At 42.0% G+C, this 14,438-nt stretch overlaps 1 protein-coding gene across 1 annotated transcript in view; it reads right to left on the bottom strand.

Moving 5' to 3' along the window:
* The window catches only part of GLG1 (golgi glycoprotein 1), a 73,924-nt gene that overhangs the window by 38,873 nt on the left and 20,613 nt on the right, over positions 1-14,438 (bottom strand). The window contains exons 15-17 of the mRNA XM_085893316.1: positions 12,924-13,037; positions 8,944-9,032; positions 4,186-4,303 (exon numbers count right to left, since the gene is read on the bottom strand). Coding sequence (XP_085749442.1) covers positions 4,186-4,303; positions 8,944-9,032; positions 12,924-13,037 — 321 coding nt within the window. The remainder of the gene's footprint in view (positions 1-4,185; positions 4,304-8,943; positions 9,033-12,923; positions 13,038-14,438) is intronic.

Below are 14,438 nucleotides of genomic sequence, written 5' to 3' on the forward strand. Positions count from 1 at the left end.
TTCCTTAGAAGCCGGTTACCGGCGACCCGCAGCCGTCTACTCAGAGAAAAAATGTCAAAGGTTGCCGCCTACTTACTTCAGCGCCAATTTTTCGATTTTTTTTTTTTGTCACCACGAAATCTCTACATCCCCGTTTTGAAATCTGAGAAATGGAATTTGGTTTCCTTAATGAATGCTAGTTCATCTACAGTATTATTATGTCACACACTTACTTCAGATTGCTCACTGTACTCCATGTGCAACATCATCTCCCTATTAAGAACTAAGGTATGGCTCAAATGTTGCTAAAATGACTCTTTTAAAAGTGCTTAGATACTCCATCTTCCAGACACCTTGGTATGCCCTAAACCATGGTCTTAAATTAATGAACCTTGTTTAAAAGCTGCTTGAACTAACTACGGAGTATAGCTGAATTTCAGTCAACCAGTCAGTCATTATGTTAATGCAACTACATCCAGTACAGGCCTAACCACCTGTTTTGGTGGAGTTTTCCACCCCAACAGCATGATAATATGAGAACTATTTCATGTCAGAAATCATGCTAGAATGCATCTCCAGCCATCTAGGATCTTCCGGCTTCCAGGGCCCGCTTAGGGCCCTGGACCCCGGCCATACAGCTGCGCTCGCGGTGATGGTCACCTGCTACTTTTTAATAGTAGCCTCCTACTCCAAGAAATAAGGAAACCCCTGTATATAGGTTTTTGGAGTCATAGAATTCAAGCAAGGCAATGTCGAGTATGTGCAGCCACTTAATTTACCACTTATTAAAAATAAATAACCTATTATAGGTTATGGAGACAAGTTTGGAGGTCTTGATGCTGCATTTATAAAAATATGATATAACCAGTACCTAAGTGCTGCGTGATATTTTGTGTATTCTGGACCCGCCCGCTTAGTGGTTACCCACCCTTATTGTTTATCTGCTGGTCATCCGTTAGCTGCTGCCATCTGAAGGAGTATGTTGGAGTCAGCACATGGTTGCCGACTGGCCGAGAGCCATCGTTTTTGGTAATTATTTCGGTCATGGAGATGACTATCAATGTCACGTTTGCTTTGCTGCGTATATTGTCGTGAATGTACTGATCGGTGAGGGCTATGTACTTCACCCCTGCTTTGTAGAATTCTGACATTAAAATGAGGATGGTGAGAGTGTAACCTCGTCCCCATAACCTTGCAAGCTCCCTTGTGCTCGGGCATGGCCTCGCTGCTGGATGCTGCTTTGCTCGGTGACCAAACCCATTCCTGGATTAGGTTCGATACCCAGTCAAGTGTACATTCCTGTTGTCCTTTATAGACTTTGTCCTCATTATCCTTGTTCATGGAAAGTACATTTCGTCAGCCATGTGTTGTGAAGCGTTTGCTTGATTGATTGGTTAGAACTGTGATCCCTGTTGTACGTACTTTATGATGAAATTTCGTTTATTCATGGGCGGAAGGAATTGGTGATGACGTTTTCTTGAATATGTTCATATCGTTGGGAACAGCATTTATCTTAAGTCGATTTGAAATGTAAACCAGTCACATAGTTTGCATATCGTCGTAGTCTGTGTTTAGTTCTCAGTCATTCATCATTCTTCAAGCTACTGATCTTGCTCTGTTCTATTTATTGGTCTATTCTATTCTTCAGACCACAACATGTACTTGTGCTGCAAATGTATCATGGTCAGCTTTCCATGCCAATCCGGAGGATCCACAAAGCGCAACTTCGTGTCAGCTCAAGTTGTTCAAAGAAGACGCTGCAAAAGTTTCCATGATGCATCACTCCCTGGATATCATCAAAAAGCTCACAGACCACATCAACCCTGGACAAACCCCTGTTGTGGCTGGAGACCAGCACTTTTTGCGATAGTTAAGAACATTCAGTGGAAGCGGCCCTTGGTCTATGGGGAGTCGAAGGTGGTCGTCATGTTTGGAGGACTCCACATCGAGGCTGCTGCTTTGAAGACAATTGGATATATTCTTGAAAGCAGTGGTTGACATCTGCAATTGTACATGCAAGGGTTGCAACAGCTGGCACAGCAAAATCATTCCTTAAAGCTCACATCACCCGCACATGGCGGGCCCACCAGGTAACACCATGTGCCATCGACCAAACTCTGGAAGAGGCAAACCAGGCATGTGTGAAGTCTGCAGGATCAAGTGAGACGAAAAGTCTTGAGGAATGGTGTACTGTCCAGATGGGAAGTCGACCTATGTTCAAACTGGTACATGGTGCTTCAGCTCGAGCTCACCATCCTAGTGTTTGTACGATCTCTCCAGAGTGCTGATTTCCATTTGGATATCCAATCGCTGACAAAGCTTGTGAACTGGTTCTTTGCTCTCGACCACTTCAACCACACACGGTAGATACCAGTTCACCTCAGTAACATGCTGGCTCTACTTCAGCAGCATCCTGAGTGAGTGACAGGATTGTGACAGCTCACTGAGTGACAGGATTGGGGCAAAGCCTTTGGAAACCGCACTCTTTGATCGGAGGAAAAACACTGGGTAACCTTCCTGGGTCAAATTGCAGTAGTGTGTGTTTGGTGTGATGCTGAGGTGTCGTCCACCAGACGACGGTCTCCATGGGTTAACCTGAGGCGGTCCCTTCGGGTGGGTGCCTGGAATGCCCTATCCCAAAGAAAGGACAATCACCTCTCTGTTATCATCTGAGCTCATTAACAAGGATAATGAGATTGACCGTGTGCTCGTTGATGGAGGATTATCCAGAACTGCAGTGTATACTGGAATGCTCAGTTGCTCAATATTGACCACAGGCTTGTGGTAACAACTCTGAAGTTGCAGATTAAATCCAGGAGAATGGTACCATCCTAGCATAGGCTAGATGTTGGCAAGCTCAAGGGTGAGAGGGTAGCTGAGGAGTTTGCAAACAAGCTGAATGTGGATTTGGAGGGGGGGGAGGGGGGATCTGAATGCTTTGGGGAATCCTGAAGATTTGTTGAATGCCTTCAAGGCCACCATCCTTGATGTTGCCGGTGGATGTCTGGGAACTTACCGTAGCGTTGTCTCTCAAGGGACACTGGATACCATTGACCAGTCGCAGGGCCAGGCTAAATGGCAGAGCTGAGCTGTTCAGCAGCTTCTTCACTCTTTACAGATCTGGATAAAAATCACAAACTGGTCCAACACGTGGAACATGTCTTTCAATCCTGCAAATCTCACTCCCTCACTATGTCTCTCCGAAAGGAGCATCTGGAACCCCACCCCATCAACTTTCTCAACAATCCTCTTGAAGAAGTCCTTTCATTCAAACTTTTGGGCCTCACGATCTGCCATGATCTTTCTTGGTAAAGCCACATTTCCAACCTGGCCTCCAGTCAGTCGCCGATTGGGCATCCTCCATCATGCAAAGTCCTTCCTTGGCACACCTGAGCTCCTATCCACCTACAAGGTCTTCATCTGCAGCTTGATGGAGTACTGCTCTCCCCTCTGGGCTGGTGCTCCTGCCTCTCACCTTCACCCTGTGGAAACCAAGGCATTTAGGATCATTGGTATCTCCCACGATAAGACTGAGTCTTTGGGCCTCTCACCCTCTCACCACACGTTGGTCTTTCTGTCTTCTACAGTCTCCTCTCCAGCCTGCCCCCCTCCTTGCTCTGTTCGAGAAATGTCCCCCCATATTTCCGCAGGGCACTCAAGGTCCATCAGCACCCCCTTCTGGTAAAACTACCAAAATCAAGAATCACTGCTCACCTAAACTCAATCATTCCTCACCCCTCCCCCCACATTTCCCGGTTTTTCGGGCTTCAAGACAGCATCCCCATCCAGTCATGATATTTACTACCCCCCCCCCCCACATAAACCCTCTACCTCCTTCTGGGTTTACATGTTTTCCCTGCAATCAAGTGGTTGAGAGTTTGCGGCTGAATCAATCACCCCACGTCCATGCCTTGCTCTCATTCTTCCTCACGGCCTTCATTTCTCCAAGTCTCCCTCTACTGTGTTCCTCAACCTCACTATTGGTGTGTTTTTCTCTTTCCCTTTCTCTCACACATACATGTGGGTCCGTTCGGTGTCATAGCTCTTCCATGAGCCTTGACACTGCAAACAAAAACAGTACCAGAGAGAAAAATGACGACACGGTCAAGTCTCGAGACACGGTGCATATTACTAAGCAGTTTAGCATCGACAATATACAAGCACAACAGCCAAGGTATTCCTTGAATCAAGAGATCGTGAACTGACCATCTCGAGCTCATCCACTCGAAGCTGCCGTTGACACTTAAGTGACACGCGTGGCTCCTTCACTTCCTGGAGCGTGTCATTGCGTACCATTGTGCTCAAGCAGATAACCACGTCAGCCCTGTACATACAAACATCAAGCTCGGCCAGCAATGTTTATTTACAAATTCCAGCCTGACATTCTAACAAAGCAAGATGCAATGGGATGAGGTGTCCATTAGAGTAAATACAAAACAAACAAACAACAAAACAATGGCACCTGTTGCAGTGCTATTACCGACAAGCAATTTTCGCTGGTGTGATTTGCATCAAATCCTAAACCCTGATTTTAATCATACTACCTTATGCTATATTCGAAGTATTTTCTTTTGTATATTTGTTTTGAGAGCTGGATAATCATGTGGGTGTTCAGGCTGGTCAGTGACAGGACAATGATATATTATAATTTGAACGGCAACAGGTCGAGCGCATACCTCCGCCAGGCTGAACAGTTTACGTTTTGTATCCCAATGATAAGCCATAACTACATCCGTACCTTAACCAAAATCTAATAGGCTTGTCACCTTCCCAACTTACCCACCAAGTTTTGTTGTAATCCGTACACAACGTTTTGAAATATTGTGCCACATATGGTTTTTGGCGCCACGTCTTAATGGTGAAGAATCACTTTAAAAATCATTGAATCTGGATCGACATCTTCATGAAAGTCGAATCAAGTTGTCTTCGTCACACACCCAACCTGTCCACCAAGTTTCGTCAAAATCTGTCCATAACGTTTTGAGATGGGCTATATATTGTTTTTTTGGCACGATGTCTCACTTACAATTGAGGCTGGAGTGACCGAAAGGCAGCATCTTCGACACAGTATATACATATATATTTCTTTCATCCACAAAACGTCTACAATATTGTGTACAACCCTCTTCCTCTTTATAAACTCCACATTGTACCGTACACTATCCCATCACACTGACGGGCATAAAGCAGCTAAATCACTATCTGCTGTTCTGGTATAGATTTGACGCTGGTCTACTAAATGGAACACGTCCTACAATCCCCCCCCAAAAAATCTCATGGTATCACCTCGGAGGGATGATTAAATTAACACACCAATCTATTTATATAGTTAGCCACAAGAACAGGTGCAGTCTCGAGAACAACTCCATCTCACAATCAGCCATAACATCACCCAGACTGACTATACACACACATTATATGTATAGACATATCTATATCCATAAAATCAAAGTTGCTCGATAAAGGAAGACACAGGCCACTTCCAAGTCATTCCACGAAAAATCTGCGCAACACAAGCTACAAGGCCTAGTTGCTTAGTTCAATACAGTACTACGCTCCTCTATGGGTCAGAACCCCAACATCACATCAGTCTCTTCTTCTTAATTCTGTAGACTCGAAAGTTCAACATCAATGGATTCTCCCATAATGAGGCTGATGCTATGTTCTCATATTGCAGATGGCAGAAGACCGTTTTTACCCTCACCAATGGAGAGGGTATTGCATTTGAGTCTGTTTGCTCATTTGTTTGTTTGTAAGTTTTGTCTACACAGAACTTTTGTGTTTTTCTCCACAACCGTTTGTCGGATCGAGACGAAATTTTCACCAACTACTCCAATTTTTTTTTCAGATCATCACGTGGGTGTTTTTCACCGAGATGGAGTGACAACTCATGTGGAAAGTTTTAAGGATAATTATGACGTCGTAGGTCACGTGGTGTGGCAGCCATGTTGGAAAAACTAAAAATAAATAAATAATTTGGACCTCCATCTCTGAAACCACACCAAGGAAAAAAAATTAAACTTGGCGCACGGCCAGTACTCCTCATAGGGAATGATTTTTGACCAAGTCATAGATGCCTTCGTTATGACGTCATAATTGCATGTGGAGAACACTACATCTGATCGGTATGAAAATTGAGGGTCATCTTGGGATAAAATAGTCCACAGAATTTTTTTTTTGATGTCAATCACGTGATTCAGTAGCCATATTTTAAAAAATAATTAAAAAAAAAAAAAAAACCTTCAAAAATCTTCTCTGGAGTGGCTGAACAGATTGAGGCAAAACTTTACACGTATGACTGCCTATCCATGAGGAACAAAAGGTTCACACATATGACATCATAGGTCACATGGTTTGGTAGCCATATTGGATTTAACCTAAAATCTATAAAAAATCTTTTCTCCAGAATGGCTGGACATAGAGGGAAAACTTCACACACATGCTCCCCAAGCTATGGGTGTAAGTTGAGGGAATAATTGATGGGTCACATGGTTTGGCATCCATATTGGAATGCAGAAAAATATTAAATGTTTTCTCTAGAACTGCTGAATCAATCGATGTGAAACTTCAAAATTATAATCTAGTAGTGATGGGGAATTAATGTTTTAAACTTCAACTTCATCAGACGCATTGTCTGGCAGCCAGAATGATTTAATTAGGGTTCTTTTTGGTTTTTTGATTTATTATTATTTTTTCTAATGAGGCTCACTTGGCTGTGCCTAGATGAGTAACATTTTGGGTGTAGAGTAGCAGAAGCTGAAATGCAAACCCTATCCTAGTTCTTCCTGATGACTTCATCTTTGAGTTTTGCTTGTTTGGGTTCCTTCTGACTATTCCAATGCAGGACTGTACCAATTTAGTCTTCCATTTGATTTGAATCGACTTTATTTTAATCGCATTCTAAATTCCATTGAATAATAATGTCATGGGTCATGGTCAAGTGTCTGATCAAAGCGGGACATCTTGGTACCCGGTCATCACTGCCAGCAGTTATAAAGTGGCAGTTCTAATTATGTCTCCAATTACATCACACACCAGTACACAAAGGCCACACAAAAGTCCTGGTGAGGGTCTGCAATGTCCGATTGCTTTTTTTCTTGTTAACTCCAGCACCGAAGGTGAAGGAGGCTATGTTTTCAGCCCTCACTGTGTCTGTCTATCTGTCTGCAGGATCTCAAAAAGTTATGGATGATGAAATTTGGTGGGCAGGTTCGGTTGGCAGACACATTGTCTCTATATTGACAATGTGTGACAAGGATGAACTAATTAAAAAAGTATCAGATCCGGATCTGGATCTTCACCAAAATCTAAAGTGATTCTTCACCATTGAGAGATCAGGCAAAACTAATATATAGCATATCTCAAAAAGTTGTGGAAGTTTTCAGATGAAGCTTGGTGGACAGTTTGGGTGTGTGACCACGACAAATTGATTCAATTTTGGTGAAGATCCAAATCCAGATACGAGAATCATTTAATTTTTAAAGTGATTCTTCATTGAGAGATAGGGCCAAAAATGATACATATATATATATATATATATATATATATATATATATATATATATATATATATATATATATATATATATATATATATATATATATATATATATATATATATATATATATATATATATATATATATATATATATATATATAACATGATATTTCAAAAAATGTATTGATTGGGCCCGATATGTTCTCGTGGATCAGGCATTACGTGGGGGAGGTATGTGCTCTGGCGAGTGCCCTTCCAGTTTCTTTCTTTAACCGCCTGCCTTTAATTTTTGTAGATTGACCTGAAAGAGCTCAATCTGCAATCTCAATCTTTGGCAGCTCCGACATGACGCACGTGTTTTTCCAGGAACTCCCTCCTGGTTAAACTCCTAAAATTCAGGTTCACGACATAGTTCAACTCATATTTTCTTTACTCCCATCTGTGGAACTGCCTTCCAGATTCAAACGCACTCTTCCCTGCAGAGTTTCAAGCGAGTCCTTTATATCCCCAAGCAAACCCATCCCTCTTATTTGCAGGTTACTGGGCAAGCATCCTTGTCTGTGTATCGCATATGTGTATATATATATATATATATATATATATATATATATATATATATATATATATATATATATATATATATATATATATATACATACATATACACATATATATATATATATACATATATACATATATACACATACAATTTTCGTGTCCGTTCAGTCATTAACTCGAGCCCACCTGTTGCTATTTTACCCTCTGAAAGGGAAGCATACACGAGAGACGGACTTAACAAGGCACCACCAGATTTTAGAAGGGAGAGACAAGTTTGGAAGCTCATTCTTGAGAATGGACAGATGTTGTTTTGTGGCTCTCCTGAGAGGAGACACACTTGTTGCAGGCTTTGTGGAATGATCTGAGGTTGCCTTTGGTCTGATTCGCCTTTCAGGAGGAGAATGGAAGTTGTTTTAAAGCAACTGCCTCACCACAGGATTCAGGAGTACAAAGAGCAGGCAGATGGGTGAGATAATTAAGACGAAGTGGGATGAATCGGTACATAAGACAACAGGTTTCTGTGGAAGAATTCTTAGGCTGAAGTGGTGAGGGATATAGCACACCAGTCATGACGTGGAGAAAGAAAGAAGAATAAAAAAAAAAATATACCATCAGAGATGGAGAATCCCCCGCCATTGAATGAAAAAAGGTCATACATATTCCAGATAATGAGGGAGGTGAATTGGAAACAAGACACCATTTGGTCATCATCATCCTAACAGCACGAGTTCAAGGCTGAATGGTGTGAAAATACAGCAGGGTTGCCCGTCAGCGACAGGCCTTTCTGCGAGTTTTCCAAAGTAAAACCGAAATGAATAAATGAATGAATGAATGAAAGATTGAAAGAAAAAGCACAATATGATGGAATTAGGTTTTTTTATTTTATTTTTTTTAAAAGAAAAACTTACTTCTTGCGGATGTTTGGGCAGAGTTTCAAAACATCTTCTTTACATGCCGTCTTGAACTTGAAAGAAAAGCGAAAATCCTTCATTTGGATCTGAAACAGAAAGGAAAGATGTCAGTGCTTATACAAATATCTTTTGGTTCAAGCATGTTTATATGATGAAGCACAAAACCTCAAAGGGAATGTCCAACAGTTGTTTTTCACAAAACACCAATCTGGAATACATCATTGCAGAAATTATTATTAGTATTTTTTTTTTTTACATTTAAAGTTGGATTCACAAGACGTATTTTGATTTTTATACTGGTATCATATTGAAAATGATTAACACAAATACACGCACACACAAAGCTCAGACATCACACAGCCTCACTGAAGGTGAGTATTGTGAACTAATGCTCTTAAATTTAAATAATTGGTTTATAACCAGATAAGACGCCACAAAGTTTCCAGGATTTATACTTTTGATCCCATTCAAGGCAGTTACTTAAAAAGGGAACGATTCAGCCCTTTCACAGGCTGAATGAATGCCCTGCGTGCTTCACCCCCGTCATACATTTGTCCCAGCGTGTGAACACAGAGAATTTCGTTTGAGGGCCTCAAAAACACATTTATGAGGCAGTAAAAGTGCTAAAAGGACCTGCTCCCTCCGGGAGCGGCCAGGGGGGTTATGTTATCCTTATTCAAATATGAAATTCAAAATTTCTCAATGCATAATTCAAAACACCTCACTGCAAGTGAAAACATGGGGACAGGAATACTGTACTGTAAAGGGTGGGGACTTGCAATAACCTCTTCCACCTGGAAGCGGCGCTACACGATACACATTTACATAAAGAATTTGTGTCCCCTCTCCTCCACCACCCCCAAGACCGCAGGAAAAAAAAACCCCGATACATTAATTGGGGTCATTCTGATCCTACAAAGCAATTCTGGATGTAATCGGGCCAGAACTGAAGGAGCAGCAGACACACACACACACACACACACACACACACACACACACACACACACACACACACACACACACACACACACACACACACACACACACACACACACACACACACACACACACACACACACACACACACACACTAGGAAGGAGGCTTGTAAAGGATTTGCAAAGTCATTTCCTCCAAGTGCGCTGTTGTCTCATGTACATGTGAGTCTTCATGTGCATGTAATTTGTGTTGAATCTCCTGCACGAGAGTTAAACCTTGTAAAAATAAATAAAAAGTCGTCATCATCATGACTGTATACGATGTGCAACAATGCTCTGAGTTATTCAGAGATGTAAAGACCTCGATGGCTCTCAAATGCAATGCCCAATCAAATGTAACACACGATTGGATTTCTATTCCTGTGGTTTGGTGAAGAAAAACTCCTTTGTACCAAATATCAGGTGCAGAAAACAAGCGAGTTAAAATAGAGTTCTTTGTTTCACTCTCTATTATGTGTGAGAATCAATTGGGTAACGATTTTAATATCAACAAGTCTGAAGACGACGATGATTCACGAGCGGTATTTGACGATGTAGATTGTTTCAGAAGTCAAGGATGAGACAATGTGATAATGTTTGACCAAGTTATAAAAATGATCAACATGATCTGGTATGGGTGACAGGTTATTAGCTGCAAAATGTCGAAAACCCGGTTTCGTTCAACAACTTTCAAAATTTGACCTTTGCATAACCTTTAAAGGTCACAAAACAATGTTGTGGACATTAAAATAAGGAAACAGGATACGTGCTATAGCTTATTGGAGTTAGTTCGTCGAAGAAGGTCGAAAACCCGGTTTGATTCCCACAACTTTGAAAATTTGACCTTTGTGAACTTTAAAAGTCAAAGGTCAAGGATTATGACCTTTGGTGCAAAACTTCCTCTGGAACATTCCAGGAACAATATAACGTCATATAGGCTATATGGCACTTCGCACTCCTCAGATTATCCATATTTTGATGAAATCAGCGTAAAAACAAACTTGAAGGGGGCGCCACGGGCAAGGTGTTCGAGATAGAGCAAAATGGTTTCAAGACTTGAGGTGGGGAATGACCTCAAGATTATGCTTAAAAAAAAATATTGTCATCCCAGCTCTCAAAGTTTGGGCGGTCGTATGATTGTCAAAATTCGAAATTTAAGTTCGTGACCTTGACACGAAAATGAAAAATGGAGCTCTGTGGGGCTATGCAGGTGCCATTGGGCTAACCAACTACCGAAACCCCTGCCGGATTCGACAAACCCCTCGGAGAAGAAATTTTTTTACGTCAAAATTCACAATTTTCTAAGTTCGTGACCTTGCGACCTTGACCTTGGGACGAAAATGAAAAAAAAAAAAAAACAAAGAGCTCCATGGGGCTAACCAAATACCGAAACCCGCCAGATTCGACAAACCCCCTAGGAGAAGATGCAAATTGAAATCGGCTACCCCCTAAAAACACGTTTTTTGGGCGTGGCTCTGCCCATAATGGGCGCACCATGCCCATTCTCAGGAAAACACAACTAAATCATGATATAAACCTCCCACCAAAATTTTGTCAGGATCGGATCAAAACCCACGGAGCTATGCTCAGGACAGACAGACAGACAAAGACAATAACAAATATAGTGGTCACTTATTTTTTTCGTGAACCAACAAGGAGGTGCTTCACTCCTATCGACTTATTTACAGTACTGCTGCTGCACACCACTGGCTCTGAGTTTGGTAGGTCCCACATGATGCCGACACATCCAAACGATGTGGAACTCCAGGTAAAACGGTCTATTTATGATCCACTTGACTCTTTTTAGCCATTTCATTTATCGACAAAACCACCTGCAAAACCCGTCCCGATTGGTGGATCGTCAATTATGCCCGTTCATCCACATGCTGATGAAGTGAGCCACAACGGCTTACCAAAGAGGATTGAACAAGAAAAAGAGCAATCAGAGATAGCAAACCTTCACCAGGACTTCTTTTGAGTGGTGTATTTTTATATGTTTTAGGGTAAATCCAATACGGCTGCCAAACCATGTGACCTGTGATATCGTATGCGTGAACCTTTTTTTCCTCATGGACAGGCGGTCATACGTGTAAAGTTTCGTCTCGATCTGTTCAGCCATTTCAGAAGATTTTTGAAGTTTTTTTTTTAACTAAAAAAACAATATGGCTGCCAAATCACGTGACCGATGACATTATCAATTTTTTTTTCTGTGGACGATTTTATTCTGAGATGACACTCAAAAGTGTTCATATTGCATGAGCTCACCAGTTCCACTTTTTTTTTTTGAGATGTGGTGCTCTGCGTGTGCAATTATGACGTCATAACGAAGGCACCTATGATGTCATGAAAAACTACAGCAATTTGACTACACGCAGTCGACGGGTATGCCTCCGCTCTCCCGCACAAACACTTGAGTATTGACATATTTGACCCTCGATCTTTATCATATCTGGCCCAAAATCTAAACAGTTAATTGCCCTGTCTTACTTTACCTTTTTACCAAGTTTGATGAAATTCTACAATTTGCTTCTTGAGTTATAGCGTAAACGAAAATCCGGACGGACGGACAACCTGGAAAAATAATGCCTCCAGCACCCTTAGTGCAGAGGCATAAAAAAAATCACTCATTCCCCATGAGGAGTACTTGCCATGTACCAAGTTTCAATTTTTCTCCTTGGCGCTGTTTCAGAGATAGAGAGGTCCAAAGTTTTTTTCCACTTTTCCAATATGGCTGGCACACCATGTGACCAATCATGTCATAATTATATTATCATTAAAACATTATACATGAGTAGTCGCACCAATGGTGAAAATTGTCTCAAACCGACAAGCGGTTGCGCAGAAAAACACGAACGTTCTGTGCGGCCAAACAAACAGACCCAAATGCAATACCCTCTCCGTTGGCGAGGGTGATAACTGCCAAAGCAGAAACATCACTGTAGGCCTCAATGCATGACTGTTGATGAGAAAACAGAAGGTGGTGTGCACAAGCACAGCCTTACCAGTTGGAAATGCATCACTCCAACTGCGCATTTCTCATTCATCTCATGTTGATGCTTGTTCTTAATGAGACATTGCATGAGCTCACCAGTTCCACTTTGGGTGTCGCTTACATCCTGTAAAAGACAACAATGCATTACATTGCTTGGAATGTTATAAATACATTATAGATGGTAGGGATCATTTCATGGCTGTTCTTCATGAGGCCTAAATGACACGAGTTGGGTTTTCTGGGTAGTACTCTCAGAGAATACCTTGAAGCTCATTTGGGTGGAGAGAGGAGAAGGAGGGGGTGAAGGGGCGGGGGTGGGGGGGTTATGAAGAGCTTCAGCTGCATTTAATCATTTCTGTGAGCATTGCACAGCTGATGAAAAGATCCTCGAGAGACTGCTGCACTATCGAGGAATAACTTACAGAGCACCTTGCTTGCAATACACAGAAGAGTTACACCTCTTCAGTTCCCACATTCACCAACAGCTCCTTTCTTTGGTGAAATTTGGACTGCTCGTTAAACTGCCAATTAATTTGTGTGAACCGTTTGATACTTTCTTTTGTTTTACAATGCAAGGTCAATGCTCTTGGAAATACATTGAACAGATCAGGATGCAACAGAGCAAAAGCAACAGCAGACAGGGGGGGGGGGGGTAGAAACGACCATACTTCTGGATGAGGGATGACCTGAGATGGTGGTAAATAGCTGTCTTGAAGATCTGGAGGGAAGAATGACATTGAAGAGCACGTGGAAGTTGATTCCACATGCAGGAAGAAAAAAATAAATAAATAAGAGGAACAAATGAGTGGAGGTGAGCAGCGATTTTGGATTTTGGGGGTTTCATCAGAAGGGCGTTGCTGATAGATCACATGCACTCTGCAGAAACTGGGTGGGTGGGGGGGGGAGTGGAAACACAGAGAGTGCAAGATCAGAAAGGAAACATACAAGACAGACCACTGAACTGTCTGCGATGGGAAAGTGATTGTATCATGGAAACAGCTTCATGGTGGGAGGTTCCAATAATCGTTAAGGCCTTGGTTTCCATGGCGTCAAGCTGAGCAAGATGTGAGGCAGGGGTGCCAGCCCAGAGGAGAGAGCAGTACTCCATCAAGCTGCAGATGAAGACCTTGTAAGTGGATAGGAGCTCAGGTGTGTCAAGAAAGGACTAGGACCTTGGAGAATTCCCAGTGAGCGGCTGGGTTTGGAGGCCAACTTTAAAATACGGTTTGCCGAGAAAAAGATCATGGCCGATTGTAAGACCCAGGAGTTTAACTGAACTTCCTCAAGATGATTGGTAAGAAAGTCTCCAAGGAGGAAAAAAGTGAGGTAGAAAGTGACATTTCTCAGGATTGAAGGATATTACAAGTGTTTGACCAGCTTGTGAATTTGTCGAGGCCTGAAGAGAGGGAACAGGCTGCAGCCTGCCTGTCTGAAGGATGAGGGCTGTCACAGCAGAGGGTAGAATCATCAGCAAAAGGATGAACGGGGTTTTCCAGTCAGTCAGAGAGAAGGTTTATGAAGATCA

Source organism: Eptatretus burgeri, chromosome 8 (assembly GCF_056783735.1).
Source record: "Eptatretus burgeri isolate ZD-2024b chromosome 8, Ebu_testis_v1, whole genome shotgun sequence".
NCBI classification, from domain to species: domain Eukaryota; kingdom Metazoa; phylum Chordata; class Myxini; order Myxiniformes; family Myxinidae; genus Eptatretus; species Eptatretus burgeri.